The 19,144-nt window shown below is 37.6% G+C and overlaps 3 protein-coding genes and 2 non-coding genes across 5 annotated transcripts; 2 read left to right on the top strand and 3 right to left on the bottom strand.

The window, feature by feature from the left end:
- Positions 1 to 83: 83 nt before the first annotated feature.
- LOC109092906 (RNA-binding protein 4.1-like) lies at positions 84 to 3,177 on the bottom strand. The gene is made up of 4 exons (XM_042759763.1): positions 3,045 to 3,177; positions 1,881 to 2,323; positions 1,144 to 1,795; positions 84 to 766 (listed from the first exon to the last, which is right to left on the bottom strand). The coding sequence occupies exons 2-3, from the start codon at positions 2,287 to 2,289 to the stop codon at positions 1,173 to 1,175; spliced, it is 1,032 nt and encodes a 343-aa protein (XP_042615697.1). The 5' UTR covers positions 2,290 to 2,323; positions 3,045 to 3,177; the 3' UTR covers positions 84 to 766; positions 1,144 to 1,172.
- A 117-nt stretch (positions 3,178 to 3,294) lies between these two features.
- Positions 3,295 to 6,030, top strand: LOC109057233 (TRAF-interacting protein with FHA domain-containing protein A-like). Its single transcript, XM_042759764.1, has 3 exons — positions 3,295 to 3,356; positions 4,589 to 4,662; positions 4,867 to 6,030. The coding sequence occupies exon 3, from the start codon at positions 4,926 to 4,928 to the stop codon at positions 5,505 to 5,507; it is 582 nt and encodes a 193-aa protein (XP_042615698.1). The 5' UTR covers positions 3,295 to 3,356; positions 4,589 to 4,662; positions 4,867 to 4,925; the 3' UTR covers positions 5,508 to 6,030.
- Positions 6,031 to 8,372: 2,342 nt separating this feature from the next.
- Positions 8,373 to 8,445, bottom strand: trnak-cuu. Its single transcript has one exon. It is a non-coding gene; the product is annotated as a tRNA-Lys (tRNA).
- A 1,258-nt stretch (positions 8,446 to 9,703) lies between these two features.
- trnan-guu lies at positions 9,704 to 9,777 on the top strand. Its single transcript has one exon. It is a non-coding gene; the product is annotated as a tRNA-Asn (tRNA).
- A 1,986-nt stretch (positions 9,778 to 11,763) lies between these two features.
- LOC109085602 (cornifelin homolog) lies at positions 11,764 to 19,019 on the bottom strand. The gene is made up of 5 exons (XM_042759762.1): positions 18,321 to 19,019; positions 15,389 to 15,486; positions 13,301 to 13,422; positions 13,022 to 13,182; positions 11,764 to 12,244 (listed from the first exon to the last, which is right to left on the bottom strand). Exons 3-5 carry the CDS (start codon positions 13,413 to 13,415, stop codon positions 12,062 to 12,064), a joined length of 459 nt encoding a protein of 152 aa, XP_042615696.1. The 5' UTR covers positions 13,416 to 13,422; positions 15,389 to 15,486; positions 18,321 to 19,019; the 3' UTR covers positions 11,764 to 12,061.
- Positions 19,020 to 19,144: the final 125 nt, after the last annotated feature.

The raw sequence follows: 19,144 nt of genomic DNA, 5'->3' as shown, positions 1-19,144 counted from the left end.
TCAGTCTCTAGGCTACATAGTAACTTATGCCTATTTAGGCAACTTGAGTTTAAAAGGTTGGCAATAAAAGCAAAACGACGGACCAAGTTCCAGTCTTTTTATTAAAACTTTCAAGTGTTCCTATGAAAGAAAAATGATACAAAGTCCTTTAACTTCGATACTCCGCAATTAAAATGCACACTACAACACAATTTCAGTAAAGCCAGTAGACGTAAAGGTTTTATTGCTGCGGAGACTGTATTCTTACTTGCATGCCGCACTTTAACAAATAGCTTAGAGAGGGGAAAATAAGAGAGAAAAAAAAAATTGCTTTACACAAATGAATTTTTGGTTCTAAATCAAAATTGTCATAGCGCTTGTTACAGTACTTTAATAACAAACGATAACCTCATTCCAGATTTTTAAGGTAAAAAAGGTACAGTGTGATACATTGAAGTGTTCTTTGAAAGAATTTCTTTATAAGCGTTCCTTTAATAGTCTTAACCAAACCACCAAATTAACCTAATTTATGTACTCTGGCTTAGTGCTTCTCCCACCTATCCAATGTTAAACAATAAAAACAAGGCAAAAAATAAAGCAGAGTTGACAATTTAGCATGAGGACGTTTTTATGCGTGTAAAAGCGGTAGTTTTATAGAATGTGCAGTCCGCAACAGAACTCTTCCACTATGGTGCGCAGGCGAACGAAACGCGCTCTGGCAGACAAAGACGTATCGCGGCACGTGCACCTGGAGACAACGACGACGATCTTGTTGAATAATTTACACCTGGAAAGAGAGCAAACCACATGAGTCAAACGGCTGCAGTGCCATCTGGGATTACTGAATCGACAAGCTAAGTTAAAAAAGATTTGCATGAAGTCTATTTGATTAGTTCGAAGAGAGAGCTTAATATACCATAAGTTTACTAGAATTTACCATCTAAACACTTCGATACGAAGTTCAGCGTTCCTCGAGCAGTGCTTTTAAAAAGACCATAAGGCCATTAAAAATGTATGATCCAGGCACTTTGATACAAAGTTTACGTTACTGCTACTTGCGCATCAATTACACGACACGCAGTACAGGGTAAGTACGTAAATTCTTGGTTCTATATTAAGAGGGCATTTCAGAGTACATTTTTGGGTTGCGGGACCTATTCTCACCTTGGATTACAAAAGCGCAGTGGTGCACTTTAATACGAGTAGCGCGGAGGTGGTGGAGGCGGTGCCGCCCTGTCAGCATAGGGGTCTCTGGCCCGAGGCATGCTGTACATCGGGGTCCGAGACATGGAGAGAGGGGACAGACGAGATCGCTCGAATGAGTAACCATTCCCGGCGGGTGTCTGAGGGGTAGGAGGAGCACGTCTGATGGGACTGCGGTCTCGTGCGTAGTATGAGGATGGTGGGGGTGGAAGGGGGCGTCGCTCATAGGGGTCGAGGCCATTGCCAGCCAATCTCTCTCTCATAATGCTGGATGACGGGGGCGGTGGGGGAGGGGGGATGGCACCCGGACGCCGGTCCTCATATGAGGAGACACCGTAAGGGCGAGCACGGTACTTCTCGTAATAGTCGACCACACCGCGTTCTCGCTCGTATGCCGGTGCTGCACGCTCTGGGTAAAGGGGGCGTCTGGGGGGCATGGGTGGTGGTGGTGGAGGGGGACCAGGGGGATACCCGAAGCGACCCCTAGGATAACCAGGGGGCTCAGGCCGGTCACCATGGAAACGGGGTGGCCAAAATCCACTGTCTGGGGGGCCATAGTCTTCCTCCTCGCCTCTTGGTCGACTCTTAGAAATCTGCACATGAATTCGTTTGCCTGCAAACACAAAAACATTTCATATTAGCAAATGTGATAAACATGCAAAAGGACACGAAAGCAAGACTGCATTTTTTTTTTTTTCCTTGGAAGTCAGAGTTGTCCAATCCCTTGATGGCATCCATGGCCTCATCGGAATTGTTCATGTGTACAAAGGCAAAGTTCTTAATGATGGCACATTCGGTGACTGAGCCGTACTCTTCAAACAGCGCTCGGAGCTCTTCATCTGATCCTTTCTCCACATTGGCAACATGAAGCTTCACGGGGCCCTGGTTTTTGCCCCGACTTGCTTCAACATTGATGGGTGTTCCATGCAGTTTGTATAAGTGAAGGTTTTTTATTGCCTTTGTCGCACTTTTGCGATCATCCATGTGGACGAAGGCAAAGTTCTTGATAATGGCACACTCAGTGACCGTTCCATATTGAGCGAACAGAGACTTTATTTCTTCTGCTTCTGCCTGCGGAGGCAGGTTCCCAATGAAGATCTTCACCATCTTTGCTAATGTGTTCGGCAGAACCTGAAACACACTGTGACAAGACACACTTGCAATAAGTTGCCAGCAATGCAAAACAAATTACTATGGTTAATGTAATGGACTATGGCTTTTCGCAAACCAAAGTATTAGAATGAGAGCACGAAACCACGCCTGGTGCTAAACTGAAATCGAAACCTTTCACAGTGGACTTCCTGAGAAGCCAAACAAGTCAAACCAGTTTATGCAAATACTTTAAATGTTACTACACCCGGCCTACATGCACGCAAACACGACTAAATAAAATGGTGTTACGTTAAGCTGAACTTAACCAATGAAGTTTCGTGCCAACTAAGCAAGATTGTCCCTACACGTTTATATACGCCACGGCCTCGTGTGATTTCTTAATAGTAGCGGACTATGAAACTTCGACAAACATTAAGTCTATTCAGGGCATATTCTTTAAAGTATTTATGCTCGTTACTCACAAGAACAAGAATATAGCAAGTAATCGTCGATTCACGTGCCCCGCACCTTGAGGGACGACTCACTGGTGCTAGGTTTGAATAAGCTAACAGCGTTAGCTTAGTACATTAGCCGAACAGCCGTTGCGCGCCGAGATAAACACGATGTATGACTTTCACATGCAGCCGATTAACATAGTTTTTACATAGCATATAAAGCTGCTTATATCATAAATGCTTTAATCCCGCTTGTTATACCTTAATTTTAATACTGATGTAATAAAGGTCAAAGTTCTAAAACACAATACTCACCGCCTGTTTCTCACCACAATGAGGAAGAGGGTGCGTCATTCAGTAATATACTTCCTAAGTCCCGCCCACAAAGCTGAATGAACCAATCACATTTAAGAATGTGGATCACGCGGAACGTGGCAAGTTAGAATTGTGGAAACTGTTCTGAATGGAGGAAGAAGTAAATTGTGACTTTTTGTGCACTCGTATAAGAATAGAGGAAATGAGGAAGCAGTCAGTCATCGCAAGGGAATAAAAGGATGACATATTTAAATACTGCATGGCAGCAGAGGCTAAATCAGTAATGATAGCACTATTGGAAAACACAATCAGGTTGGGTAAACATTTTTGTTCAACACAAATAACAGTGAAGAATTAATTTTGTATTTTTTTTCTGGCAGGAATTGGGTTGAAGAAAATATTTTATCAGCCAAGCAACGCACTACTAAATGTTATCATGCATTGCAGGAATCAAAAAGCAGAAAAAAGAGTAGAAGCTGAAATAATAACACAAGAAAATCTCTGAATTCTTTTACCAACACAAGAAACTTAATTCTGCCAGAAATGAGGTCTCCAACAGTCTCCTAAACATCATCTTATCTCACATGCTATTTATACCGCTCAGACACGTCTTTCTGCTTCTGTAACCGGTTAGTGTTTACCACAAAAACAAAGTCTGCATGTCACTTGGGCAGTTAAATAAATCACTATTGCTACAGTGGCAAATATAATTTAATTCGATAGAAATAAAGATGTTGTATGGTTTTAATCAGTGTCTCTGTTTCATGCTACCGGTAGGTTGCGGTAATGCACTGCTCTAGATTAGATTGAGATCGCTCCTTGTTTACAGTGTACATCTGATATCCTTGTTCACTTAAGTGTTTAAACCTTGTTTCATAATAATGTATCATTACTTTTATAGTTTTAATGTTTTAGATAAAGCAAGCTGTCCCAGACCACACTGAAAGCTGAGTCTAAGATAAATGAAATATGAGAAATCGTAGTTCTTACTTGTTTTAGCCTACGTGTTAGGCGTTTATTGATTACTTTAAAAGATTGTTATTGTGCTGTGATGACGAAACTGACATGCAATTGACACATCCAGCTCCCTAAAAGCCGCAAACATTTCTCATCAACTTCCCTTCCCTGTGGTTTTACAATTTTGTCAGGACGGTTCTGTGGAGTGACTGATAAGACATCGTAAATAATGACCATAAACGTGTTCACGGTCATGTTTAAACACCTCTTTTATCTGGTCATTAAAACGATGCCATGTCACGAGATAAAGACTGGCGAGTGCTTTAAGTTTTAACATTCAGCCACGCAACATAGGCTTTTTCTTTTTTATCAAAACGAGAATAAAGCGTGTCTGGTATTTCCAGGTCAAATATAGGACAAATAATAATGTAGAAATATAGCATGAAACCATTGACTGTATAAAAACAGCATGAAACAGATAGCGAAAGCATGTTAGTCAGTTGCGCAACTCTGGAGTTTTTGAGAGTCACATGTCCCAAGTTGGAAGGGGGAGGATGTTTCTGATGCAATTCCCTCTTTGTTTATAGAGCTCATAGAATAGCGATATCCGCTTCAGAGCAGCAGTCCGTTAGCTGATGATCGCTGCAAACGGCTTTTGAAGGTGAGCTACTGTCTAGTTTTGTTAAACTCAACGGTACTTAGCCTATTTAGTCCGTGCATATATACTTTAGCGTAAAGTTTTTCGCTAGACCTGTGCTATTCACACATCTATCTCACTTTAATTCAGAATAATACGTTTTGCTGCAACATACGTCTGTACAATGTACTAACAAATAACGAGTTGTTTCTTGTCGTTTTTCCTTAGGTTTAACTGTCAACAAGTCAATTCAACCCAACAGAAGCTGCGACTATTTGTTTCCCACAATGAATGACAATAGCAAACTGGAGACTGAAGAACTTCTAACCTGTCTTCATGTCCATCTCTTCCACCCTAACCAAGCCGTTTCCCCGCTCTTCCACAACCTGCCCCTAAATCAGCCATACAAAATGAACGCTGAAGATCAAGTAAGGCTTGGCCGTGATGGACAGACCTGCGTCTTTGTCTTAAACGACACCTCTGTTTCCAGAAAACAGCTCACCATACAGGCGTATAGGAAAGCTGGCAGCCCGTTCTTGAGCTTTGTGATCCAGAACATCAGCCAGAAGGTCAAACTCATGGTCGGTGGGTCTGAACTCAGATACCTAGAAAGAGCTGAGCTTGATGACAAGGTGCTCTGCCGCTTTGGGAGATATGAACTGCTGATTTGGCAGGAACCAGGAGAATCAGAGAATAAATTTGAGGTCCTGTTTGAAATATGCAATAAACCCCCTTCACAGGAATCGGGCATAGATGTGCCGTGCAAACCACCTGTTATGGACACCGGCGTGCCATGGAGAAGCTTTGAGAATGGAGCACCTGCAAGCCAAGAGCCACTGGAGTCAGATGAGACAGTTGTTTTAGTATAAATATTTTCTGGACATTGCTCTGCGAGGCAGCAGATATTGACCATTCAGAATATGCATATTGTTATTTTCATTGATACTGTGTTATTAATACAGTCTGTTATGGACATCTCGTAAGTAAAAGAATGAGAACTAAAACTACACTGTAAGTGGCATTACAAACATTGTTATGATTTCTTCTGGAATGCCACTAAACCAGTTTTGTTGCCTGCTGTGTCTTTGTGTTCTTCCTCTTGTACAGATATTTTATTATGTATTTTGCGGAATTATTGGAATTACTGTCACACATTTGCTCAAAACGTCCTTTTGTGTTTTCTTTTCATTATTGTATGTGTTCATTGCATGTGCTTTTGGCCAGTGTTTTTATATATAATATTTGTTATTGCATTGTTTTGTATTAACTGTTACTTGATAAAATGTGAATCATAAGCTTTTGAAAAATGTGAAATTACCATGATTGAAGCGTTATTCATATACTACATTTGCGATATCTTATATAAATTAAATAAAAACATTTTTTTAAACATTTATTATCCAGAGTGCTTTTTCAATATAGGTATAAAATGGTTATTTAAAAATGTTTGTTTTCAGAATAAAAAAAAAAATATCTAAATTCATGGTGTTTAATACAACATACTATTTTCCAGATAATATTTAAATAGTGAATAATTTGCTTCAGTATTTAATTTAAGAAACAATGTGCTGCCTTTCAGTGATGTACTTTCTGTGTTTTCCCCGCTTGCAACCCGAGACTCTGGCTGCATCGATGGATGTGTTCACACTTAATATTTTTCACACACAGCATAAACAGCATAAATGAGTTTTTATATATGAAAATATATAGGCCTAGCTCCCTTTATATTTTAGAAAAGGGGTCCCACAAAAGGGGATCCAAAAAAAAATGTAAATGCTAGTGTTTGTGTCATTTAAAATACATACAGGTCTGAAAACAGGATATTTGTTTGCAATTTCAACTACTATTTCAAATATTGTTTTGCATGCTGCTGATAGATCAGGGTTAGTTACTGATCTCCAGAAAGCAGCTGTAAATGTTTTAGCTGGCAAACAGGGAATTACATTTTAAACAATACTACTATTACAATTGAATTTTTATTTTTTTGGTAAGGTTAAGAAAGGTTAATCCCAGGAAGTGAAAATCATTGGAAGATCACCATCCTTTCGAACTTTAAACTCACCACCTGTCCTTTTTCCTACCAACAGCTGATAAGAATCCACTACATATCTGATGGTTTACAGTAAATGATGTCAGTGATGAACAGACAAGATCGAAACTCTGATGTAACTCAACAGGAGTGGCAGTATTCATCTTTTTGATATATATCTTCATGTAAAAATTATATTATTAATGGCCAGAGCCTGTTAAGCAAAAGTTCCTCCATCATTAGACTGTTTGTAATTTTATGCCATGTATTGCAATAGTGATTATTTTAAAGAGTTTACAATGTAAAAATCATAAAGTATTAATATTGTATTTTACATATGTTATTGTAATGTTCAGCACTGAGACTGACTGATTTCTCAGAACAACATTGATTGACACACTCAGATTGTTGTTTGCTTAGTTGCATGTACAGACTAGTTGCATTTGCTGCTTTTGATGAACTTACTAGGAGGTTTGGTGAGCGCTTGTGTAGATTTTCCGACAGACACACGTAGAACAGCAGGTCACCATGAGTCACTGTGCTTCAGACATTTCAAGGAACAAGTACTAAATAAACTAATTGTGTTGAGATGTGGAACTATGTGGAGTTGCACAATGTGGAATTGACAGGAAGTCAGAGCTATCTGAAAGAACACACAATTCTTCAGTCATCAGTCAACAGTGATGTGAGAAGATTATTAGACATACACAGTCTTAAACTGCTGAGGAAAGTTTAAAATTACAGACCAATGAACTCATAAATGAAATGCAGTAGAGCTCATTTTTAAGATAGTTACATGTTAAAATACACTAAATGTATCCAATAAACAACTGACCTTTGAAAATGAAGAATTTAATGTAGTAAACCATGTTAACATAGGATGCAAAAATGGACTGGATGCAAAATCTGAGTTTTTGCAAAAAAGAAAAAAAAACGTTTTGGTTGTATAGCACTGATTTTAAAGATAAATAGCTATTCTGCAATTCTTTCTGCTGGGAAGGTTTATTGGATTTATGAGGCTGCCAGGTTTTGGTTTCTTGTAGTTTCTGGCATTTTTCACATATAAGCTCTTCTTCAGCTCTCTTGCCATTTGACATTAGGCATGCATAGGTCACCAAACAGCAGTCAGAGAGGGAAGAAGAGAGGGGCGCCAAAATGGGGGAAGGTTAGGACGATTCCAAGGGACCTGCAGTGAGGGTTACGAGCTAAAAAACTATTGAGTTTGTAAGTGTAAAACTGAAAGGAGGGAAATTGGACATTGAAAAGATTACAAAATTACCATAACATTACCACAAATAGGCAACATTTTTTACAATAGAATTACCATAACATTAGGATCACAAATAGGTATGCAAATACTAAACTGCTCTCTTTCTCTTACAAACAAACACACGTTTTTCTTATCATCGCATGTTTATTCTCTTTAGACACCAGTGCAGTGAAACCATAGGCTACCGTAACCATAAACAGAAATGTTCCAAAGAACTTCTTAACATTACGGCTTCTTTCTTTTCTCTAGTTTTCCACAGTTACATGCATGTGCGCTCTTAAAATTCTGGCATACATGAAGAAGTACATTAAATACATTTTGCAGGCAAAAAAGTTATATTAAATAATGTTCAACTGTGTTTCATCTTGACTATCATGCATACATTTTCTTATTCTCAAGAGTCAATCTTTTATAAGTCTTTATCCAAAAAACGACCGCCCAACGTGGGGCTCGAACCCACGACCCTGAGATTAAGAGTCTCATGCTCTACCGACTGAGCTAGCCGGGCTACATGCTAACATCTTATGCTACATGCTAATGTTTTCAACCAGTTTCTATTGACAAAACATGACTTTAACCTTAGATCCAGAAGTCAGTTAGATAAACATAGCCACTATGTTATACCTGTGTCTTAAGAACTAGTTTGACCAACTAGCAGTTAACCAAGAGATAACCAGTCTCACTTTTCTGATTAAAAATGGGCCAATCTACATGTTTGCAAAGTTAACTGACTTTAAACAGTTATGACCAGTCTAGAAGAAAACAAATAAGATGGCTAACTTTTTAAGACTAGTCTAAGCATTTTATGCAACCGGCCCCTGGTCTATTTACTCCAAGACCAACACGCAGTTACTCCAGAACGCTTCAGAAACACTGCTTCATGATGAAGCTTCGAAACCTTCGCGAATCGTTCGTTTCGAAACAGTTCGACTTCATGCAGCACTGCGCAGACCGATCGCAGTCTGACTTGAAGCTTTTTCACTGTAGTCGCACTGTTGTATAACACTGATAAAAGCATGTGTACCCCCACTTTATTAGTATTTAAATAGTACATGATTATGTTGAACTTTATTAGTGAGTTGCAGGCCTGACAAAACAAGCCCTGTAAATTAATAATACTTATTTTAAAAACACATATTATGCAGACACTTCATATTTAACGGTATTTCATTATTTTTATTGCATTTAATATATTATGCTTTTTTAATAAAACATTTGTTTTGGGTTTTTTATGCATATTTTAGCCTGAGTTTTTGTTGCATTTACACAATTTTGACCAGCAGGCGTCACCAGCGTCTGGTGTTTCGGGCGCTTCGAAACAGTGAATCATTTTGCAAAGCAATCGGTTGAATTGATTCGGAGCTTTGAAAAGATTCGTCTCTCCAATCACTAGCGAGAGAAACACAGTGACGAGACGAAGATGACACGAGTCAAGTGTTTCAGACGCAAACTGAAATAGTTTATAACATCTTTTTTCTTTTTTTTTCTACAGAAAAAGACTTAAGTTAATGCGTATGCTCTTATATTACTATAAGTATTCTATGACGAAAGTACTGAGATCAATGTGAAATTCAGAGCAGGGAAAAGATAACAGAATATTTCAATAACGAAAACATTGTATACAATTACCATGTTTTTTTTTTATCGTAGTAACTATACATTTTAATTACGATCTTTTTAGTAAAATCACGGAAATTCGAAATCTTGTGTTATGATCATTTTTCATAAAGCTGCTATTACTGTATTCATAAAACAGTGCGGCATCTGTCTCTGTGGCGCAATCGGTTAGCGCGTTCGGCTGTTAACCGAAAGGTTGGTGGTTCGAGCCCACCCAGGGACGAAAGTTATTTTGTCAAACGAATGATGAATATTCCTGAACGCTGGGACATCAAAGTATTCATGGGTTTCAGTCACGTGACATTTTTTGCTGCGGCCGCCATCTTTAGGATCTCGCGTAGCGTCTCCTCGCTAACGGGAAACCAAAATAACACTTCACTAACAACGAAAAGGAATGGTATATATACATATTAAAAAAGATACTTTAGGATTAGATCCTTATTTACGGTCAAGCGAACTGCTGACTCCATTAAAGTCTAGTTAAAACTTACCAATTTGACGTTTGCCGATAGGCTGTTTACATCTACCTCATACACAGCCCCTCTCCGTACACTCGGGCCTTTTTCAGTTAAATTTAATCTACTAGACACTCGGCCTGGATGCCTGTGTACTTTCAGATTCTGGGCCAATCAACCCAATACCGTAACTTACTACCACTGCCTCAAACAAGCCGGACTCATCAAACGTAGTCCAATTTTATTTCTATATCTACTGTACTGTTCAGTAACATTTCATTTAAAATGGATAATGTTACCTAGACAAAACTTTTGCTTTCATTTTAATTATATAGATTATAATATATAAATAACATGACGTAACAAATCTATAAACATCTCATTATGAAAGCAATTTTATAACTAAATAGCTAGCTTGACCAAGCTGGCACGAGGATTATTTTATTTTTTTATTTTTTTACAAAACCATGTAATTACAGCAAAAAAAAAAAAAAAAAAGTTATACAATAAGTTTAGATAAAATATTTAACACATTTTGTAAAATGACCCATGCATTTACTTGAACGAATGAGGCATTTATATGTACACTTGGACTGTAACATTTAAATAATAAATAAAGTTTAAAACATTAAATATTTAAAAGGTGTTTTGAAAAACACATTAGTAAATGGCAAAGTTTTGGATTGAAACATTTTGTACTTGATAAAATAATCTTAATAATTATAACCCAACTGTTACTATGAATCATTTTTGAAGGTAATCAGTGAATACTGTTCTTGGTTGTTGCTCATTGTGCAGCATGTCTTTCCACATCTTAGTCTAGTGAGTTATTTGCCTGGGGGCTTTCATTTCTGCACCTGTAAAGAGCAAATAACGCACAAGTATCTTTTACTGACGGTCGAACTGAATGCACCAAACTGAATGAAATTGAATATATTCATTCATGAATAGCACGACAAAGAGGAGAAATAAGCCTGGCTGTGGCCAGTGCCTACTACGTTTTACATTTTATAAATTACATTTAACTATTTAGTGTATTGTCATTATTTTTTTTTTTTTTAAATATATTAAAAAGTAGTTATTTTTATAGCAGTGTTGTCTGAAGTAAAATATGCTACTACATATTTAAATTTAAATTCTGTGGAAATCAGGTTCTGCTCAATAGCTGACCGAAGTGATTTCTTGGCCTTACATGACTGCTCCTTGGTGAAGGATATAAAATATGTCTTTAAAAGGACAGTTCACCCAAAGTGGAACGTTCTTTAATCATTTACGTCATCGCACCAAACCTTTATGGCCTAATAGCTTTAATTTAAAACATTATTAGGCTACTTGTCGCAGGTCTATTTTTTATTTTATTTTTCTCAAATCCGTGCTGTATGACAGATGAGAACATAATTAGTAAATGCTGGAGGAATCATCTCCCTGTTTGCAGTTTTCCAAGAAATAAGTGGGAGAGTTATTATTTAACAGCATGTGTGGCCGCAAGGATTTGCTTGTTACCACGATTACGTGTTGGATACATGCATGTTGTTTTCTGCATATTAGTCCTTCCTTCCAGATTCCCCCATGACTAATTTCAGCATCTCATTAAACTCTCCACAAGTTCTGTGTTGACACTGTTTGGATAAGAGACAACAGCCCAATTACAGACAGACTGACAGACACAAACACACACACACACACACACACACACACACCATAGCGATTTTTGTGATGGACACCGATGATGCAAACATGAGAAAAACAGTTTTATGAGGAAATATATTATTTATTTACTTAAATAGGTGTACACCCAATCATTGCTTTCTATTAAAATGTTTTAACTATATTTGCCAATTTCTTTATAGAGAAAAGTGCTGAAAAATTAGAAAAATGCAATATTGTTTTGTTCAGTAAAAAAATATTGGCATTGTTAAACAGGTATGCTAGATATACATATTAAAATTAACGAATAAATGTCACTATGTTATTTCAACCAAACAGTAGATTTTGCTCTTTGGGGAGCTTGGGGTTAAAGGACCGCAGGTGTGCTCATGTGCACTGAGGTCATTAGTAGGCAGGATTGATGGGTTGCAGAGGCTGGTTGAAAACCTGCACCGACTGGTGAACCGGGTTGACGGCAGGGTTAATGATCACTAGTGAGTGTCGTCGAGCCTTCAGCTCTCTCGCCATCTGACACCAGACGCACATGGTGCAGAAGGTCACCACACAGCAGTCATCCTGTATCGAACCTCATGAAAGAGAAAAGAACATCAAATCTAGTGAAACTTAAAAACATGAAACTGAGTAGTCTATAATGGGAGGGCGGGGGAAGTATCGTTTTCTGAGCCATGGAACATCTGTAAACTTGATGAATTCAGTTTGTAGTTCTAAAATCAGAAAAGAGTTGGGGTTTTTGAGGAAAGTATTGTTTCTGTGGTAAACATTACTTGAAAAGACTTTTGACTTTGTTTTTTGTTTTAGAATTAGCATTAGAATGGTTTTCCAAATCATAAACACATTATTGTGGTAATTTAATTTTGTTTATAAATATATTTATTAGTATTTGAGCTAAAAATTGCTCTTTTTTTTGGTCATGTTTGGTCAAATGGAACAAAACAAAATTAAATAAAATACAAATGTTTAAACGAATTAATTCTTGTATTCAGCATTAAATTGATCAAAAGTGAAAGTAAAGACTTTTTTACATTGAGAAATATTTTTATTAAATAAATTACACTGATGCAAATATTTTCGGTTTATCAAAGAATTCTGAAAATGTATGTATTGGGATTTCCACAAAAATATGAAGCCGCTCAACTGTTTTCATCATTGATACCAATAAGAAATGGTTCTTAAGCAGCAAATCAGCATATTAGATTAGATTAGATTTCTGAAGGATTATGTGACACTGAAGACTGGAGTAATGATGCTGAAAATTCAGCTTGACATCACAGAAATAAATTACATTTTAAAATATATGACAATAGAAAACAGTTATTTAAAATTGTATAGTGATGCTGTATTTACCTTAATGTGGAATCTCTCTCTCATACTGCTCCTCATGGAGAGTGTAACAGGAGGTATAATCCTACCAAAGCACATCTCCAGCAGGGGGAGACAGAGACACTCTCCAAATTCTTCACTGGTCCTACACATGAGGCAGTAGGGACACCAGAAACCACAGCAACCTGCCACAGCAAAACTGCTTTCAGATCATCCACAAGCTCATCATTCTTCACACATACAAACATAGACTGTAGTCTATATTTCCTGCTTTTCCTCTTTCTCTCTCCACCCCACACTTACAGACACCCATGTCTTCACAGCAGTCACACACTCCGCTGCTCCACTGGTTTAACATCGCATTACTAGTGGTCACCATCATGGCTGGCTGGACACTTATAGCTGAATGTGCCATCATGACTGACCTGGGAAAACACATTTAAAAATCCAGACAAATCAAAATTCTCATCATAAACACACACACACACACACACACACACTTCTAATAAATAGAGTTGTATTTATTTATAGAGGCATGTGCTTAAATAAACACATGCATATTTTTCAATAATGATGATAATTATACTTATTATTATTAAGCACAATTAAATTGAATTAGTTTTGAGGGTTCCACTTAACCTGGACATGTTAGATAAAGTAAGACACTTACTTTAATATTGTGAGTTATGGCATAAACCCTGTCATACATGAGTTTATGTCAGGATATTTATAGAGTCTACTTGTGGCTGGCAACCCATCTATATTTAGCTGGTTTTACATCCTTTTACATTCTAGTTGGGCTACAAACATAAAATAACTGTCCCCACTTCATATGACAATACAGATAGCAGTCTTATTCGCATTTAAATTACACTGGAATTTAAATTACTATGGAAGCTGCTCCATCAGCGATCACAAAGCTCTCCAGAGAGTCATGAGAGCAGCTGTAATCATTATAGGCTTCAAACTACCCACCTTACAGGACATCTATTACACACGATGTCTGAGGAAGGCTCGCAAAATCATTGCTGACCCGTCACCCAGCACACAACCCGTTTATTAACTGCCATCAGGCCTGCGAATCCAGAAGCAGCAGATTGAAGAACAGCTACTACCTACAGGCCATCAGAACTCCAAACACTCTTTAATACTCACTACACTCCTTACAAAAATGTATACAACACATATACCTCATGATGACTATTTTTCTTTACAAAGATCATTTGCACTTTAAAAACAGACTGCACATACTACAAGACTATAAACTTGTTTTTTTTCCTCTCCTCTCTAATTTGCATTGGTTTGTATTGTATTGCACTAATGTAGAATGCCTGAGCCTCAACCTAAACATATCAATGTGCAAATTGTCAGTGAGACTGTACACGTGACAATAAACTTGAAAGCTGAATTGGATATTTGAGAGTACAAAGCTTTTTTCTGTGAATCTTCCAAAAGCTCCCATTTTTTGCATACCTCCAAATCTTTCCGGGTCGGTGGTATCTTTTGCAAGCAAACGTCTAGATTGCAGTCTGTAAACTTTGAGTCAGACAGAGAGGTTTTACAATGCATCACTTAAACATAATAATAATAAAAAAGACATCAAAGAGCTACAAGAGTCTGCCATAATCTAATATCTCCACTACAATCAGAGAAACTTGATCGGGACTGAAAAAGAAAAATCCCTTCCCCATACGCAGGGCCGGTCCTTTCCCACACCCCAGCAAAGAGGAACACAATGCAAATTTCCACACCTTTGACTGCAGGTGTGTGTGGTATCAGTAAAAAGTATCAGAGAATAAAAAGGGGAAAAGGAAGAAGAGATGGAAAATAATAGTGCAGTGAGGTTACCAATGACCACAGAACAATATGAAATGAAAGGATGTAAATGAGGACAGAGAACTTGTTTTTCACATTTTCCTTTCATTTCACTTGTAAATGGCCTCTTGCTTCTCTTGTTTCACAGATGGAAAACATTCAGCTTAAATGCATGTGACAGTGTGGTTAATGCTGGGGGGAAAATGCGATAGAAGATTGCAAGAATGTGATTTTTAAAATATAAAGAGGTGCTTCTATCAATTACAATTAAAAATGTGCCCTATCTGGACATGCTTGAGAATTTGAGAAACAAAGCATTTCTAGACAAATTTGTTGCTGTGCCACCACTTTACAAGCGATTTAAAAAAAACTACAATCCTAAATCATCTGAAAAATAATTTAATAAAAAAGTCAACATATATAGGAAAAGTACAGTAATGGAATACTACAGAAAGCAACTGATGTATATTATTTACACAAGTCTAGAAACCAGTGTACTTGACCCCTGATAAAAAGGGAGCAAGCTGAAGGAAGAGAGAGAGAGAGAGAGAGAGAGAGAGAAAGCAGTGTACTTGCCTGTAGCCTGGTCTTCAGAGGGTGTGGAGTCGTGTGTGGTGATGCTGTGCTGTTCACAGGGGGACGGAACTGAAAAATGTTCTAGGTGGAGCGCCGGTCTGTGTGATTACAGGTGGTGATCACAGATGAGTATGTCACTCCTTATTTGTTTGCTCTGAAACGTCACACAACCCCTACCCTGCACCATTATGAATACAGCTTAAAAATAGAAAAGCAGGTGCATTTCTATTGTGTTCAAGGAAGTAAAGACAATCATGGGATTCCATTCAAATTTTCCATTTTATCTTAAATGTAAAGTTTTAGTAATGTTTATAGTAATGTAATTTTTCATTAAATAAAAAGTCTATATGTGTGTGTGTGTGTGTGTGTGTGTGTGTGTGTGTATATATATATATATATATATGTGTGTGTGTGTGTGTGTGTGTGTTTATATATGTATATATATATATATATATATATATATATATAATATATTAAAAAAGGTAAACTAAATTAAAATTATATAAGTTGCTGAAATTACAATATATATACACATACACACACACACACACACACACACACACACACACACACACACACACACACACACACACACATATATATATGCCATCCTGGTGGCCAATATTCAATGATTGCAGGTTCCACCAGTAAGAGCAGAGTGTGAAGGTTGAATTAGCAGAGCAATAGCACTGCTGTACATAAAATATTGCAATGCACACAACATAATGAGAGACATATCAGAGTTCAAAAGTGGACAAATTATTGGTGCGCATCTTTGCTGGCGTATCTGTGACCAGGACAGCAAGTCTTTGTGGTCTATCGAGAGCCACAGTATCCAGGGTGATGTCAGCATACCAAATGAAGGACGAACCACATCCAACAGGAGTAACTGTTGATGCAAGAGGAAGCTGTCTGAAAGGGATGTCCAGGTGCTAACCTGGATTATATCCAAAAAACATGAAACCACAACTAGTCAACTCACTGCAGAATTAAATGTGCACCTCAGCTCTCCTGTGTCCACCAAAACTATTCGTCGGGAGCTCCGCAAGGTCAATATACATGGCCGGGCTGCTATAGCCAAACCTTTGGTCACTCGTGCTAATGCCAAACGTGGGTTTTAATGGTGCCAGCAGTGGAAATCTTGGGTTGTGGACGATGTGAAACAAGTATTGTTCGCTGATGTGTCCACCTTTACTCTCTTTCCCACATCTGGGAGAGTTATGATGAGGAGAAGCCCCAAAGAAACTTACCACCCAGACTTCTGCATGCCCAGAGTGAAGCATGGGGGTGGATCAGTGATGGTTTGGGCTGCAATTTCATGGCATTCCCTAGGCCCACAACTTGTGCTAGATGGGCGTGTAACTGCCAAGGACTACTGAACCATTCTGGAGGACCATGTGCACCCAATGGTTCAAGCATTGTACCCTGAAGGTGGTGCCTTGTATCAGGATGATAATGCACCAATACACACAGCAAGACTGGTGACAGAGTGGTTTGATGAACATGAAAGTGAAGTTGATGATTCCCATGGCCTACACAGTCACCAGTTTTTAATATTATTGAGCCAGTTTGAGGTGTTTTGGAGGAGCGAGTCAGGAAACGTTTTCCTCCACCAGCACCACGTAGTGACCTGGCCACTGTTCTGCAAGAGGAATGGCTTAAAATCCCTTTGGCCACTGTGCAGGACTGCAAAAGGAGGCTAAAACCAGGTGTTTCAGTTTCATTGTCCAACCCCTGTATAATTTCAGTTAACATTTATTTCAAATAACAAATATGTGTTTTTAATACCTTTAGTTTCGATTAACTTTTTAACTAGTTTCGAGTTTTAGTTTTAGTTAACTATAATCCTAGCATAAACCAGTTAAAATGGTTTTCATAAATGGTGGTATGATAATATTAAAAGACCTTGACAAAAAGTCTTATTTGCCCAGTAACCCTTATGATGTAACATCCTGATATAAACCGGTCTGTAGGCTCTGAGCACAATAAAGGTTTGCTAAACAATGACGCTAAACGCTGCTGTGTACTTAATGATGGATTTGTAAACATACAGGTTAAGCTCTGTTAACAAATGCATCTTCATTTGAAGGTCTTATTATCCGTGACACCTGAACCTGGGATTAGCTTCTAAACATCTGTTATGCGTTTTAGTATTTATAAACAAAAAAGGAGATATAGCCAGTATTATAATACTGTTATCCTATCAATCCTGTAAAATAAATTATGCAGTCTGTCTCTTCATAAAGCCAAGCAATTTAAAAAAACTAGACGATTTGAGAGCACTCCCACATGGACCTCATAGTGTGTCTTGATAAGTTACTTACACAAGAGATGAAATGGCCAGTTTTATTTAGCAGTGGTACTGTGGTAACGTTAAGCAGTGTCCGAATTGTGTCAAAGCTCTTCTAAACAAATACTTTTTTTTTTCTTATCGTTGAGAAAACCCAATAACCTAATGACTTCGTCGGTTCCAAGATAAAAGTTTTTTCAATAGTTGGTGTACCAAACAATCGTTAAGCAATTAAGAATTAACAAATATCTCACCCATAGAAGAGAGTGACCAACTGCCGGGTAACGGCTGAAGTAACGTTAGTGTAATGAACTAACGTAACGTACACACATCTAAAACCTCCGTTTAGACAAGTACGTTAACTAACGTTACCAGATACGGTGTCATTAAATATTTTAATACGACTGAATTTGTATTTGAAGATCACAATTTAATAAAAACATTCTAAGTTACAAATTATATATATATTTCATTTTCAGTTAGCCAAACAGCGAGGAAATTATGGAGAAATCGAGCAAATAACATTTACATTAAAGATCGCTGACTTCAGGCTAGCCAGAGTTTACAGTAGACCCCAAGCACTCAAAACTACTATTATAATCAATAAAGCTGTCCACAGTTTATGATAAATTGATTACTTACGTCGTACGTTAGGTACTTCTGCAATTTCTTCCTTACGTTGGGAGAACTCTGGTGTTTCAGCGATGACTCATCTGGACGCTTCTGATTGGCTGTTGCTTTTTAAATACTCAACAGAACCGTGTGAGATGTTATAACGCACAACGCTGTAACGCTTAATAAGAAATATGATGTAACATGGGCAGGTCTAATTTAATACAGCAATTTACACTTTTCATTTTATTTCCATTTTCACTAGTTTCGTTTCAAGTATTAAAGTTTTATTGAAAAACCAGGGGATCTCAAAAATGTCTAACTATACATTTTGAGTTAATGAATTATTTGCACTCTATACATTCCACCGAAAAATGAACATTCTCTCATCATTTACTCATCCTCATGGTGTCAGATGTATTTGACTCTCTTCTGTGGAAAACAAGATGCTTAGAATCTATTGCTGCGAGTTCTTATAATTGAAGTGGATGGGACCCTCAAAAGTCAACGCTTCTAAAACCACACAAAACAAACATGATAACAATCCCTACAACCTCAGCTGATGACTCCATGACTCAGAGGTGGATTGTTTTTCTAAACATCTGTTTGTCTTCCAAAGAAGAAAGTCAAATTTATGTTAGATGGCATGAGGGTGAGTAAAAGAAAAGAAAAAATCACTTTTGGGTGGAGAATCCATTTAATATAATATCTAGTCTGACCTTCTGAGTTTGACTATTTCTTTCTTTTAGTTCTCATTTTCTTGGAAAAATACTATAGATTTAAGAATTCCAGGTCCTGTTTTGCACCTCATTCAAGTACACAAACTGAAACCAGACTGCAGAGAAGAAAAACTG

This window comes from Cyprinus carpio, chromosome A7 (assembly GCF_018340385.1).
Source record: "Cyprinus carpio isolate SPL01 chromosome A7, ASM1834038v1, whole genome shotgun sequence".
In the NCBI taxonomy this organism is placed as follows: Eukaryota; Metazoa; Chordata; class Actinopteri; order Cypriniformes; family Cyprinidae; genus Cyprinus; species Cyprinus carpio.
Note: the sequence above shows the minus strand (reverse complement) of the source record. Positions and strands in the feature narration are given on the sequence as shown.

What these genes read in the sequence shown, in the direction of transcription:
- LOC109085602 (XM_042759762.1), bottom strand. Translation starts at nt 13,415, where the DNA reads ATGATGGCACATTCAGCTATAAGTGTCCAGCCAGCCATGATGGTGACC. An exon ending in CTGTGAAGACATGGGTGTCT is followed by an intron (nt 13,183 to 13,300) that starts GTAAGTGTGGGG and finishes TTGCTGTGGCAG; the next exon opens with GTTGCTGTGGTTTCTGGTGT. An exon ending in GAGAGAGATTCCACATTAAG is followed by an intron (nt 12,245 to 13,021) that starts GTAAATACAGCA and finishes TCTCTTTCATGA; the next exon opens with GGTTCGATACAGGATGACTG.
- LOC109057233 (XM_042759764.1), top strand. Translation starts at nt 4,926, where the DNA reads ATGAATGACAATAGCAAACTGGAGACTGAAGAACTTCTAACCTGTCTT.
- LOC109092906 (XM_042759763.1), bottom strand. Translation starts at nt 2,289, where the DNA reads ATGGTGAAGATCTTCATTGGGAACCTGCCTCCGCAGGCAGAAGCAGAA. An exon ending in GGACAACTCTGACTTCCAAG is followed by an intron (nt 1,796 to 1,880) that starts GAAAAAAAAAAA and finishes TTGTGTTTGCAG; the next exon opens with GCAAACGAATTCATGTGCAG.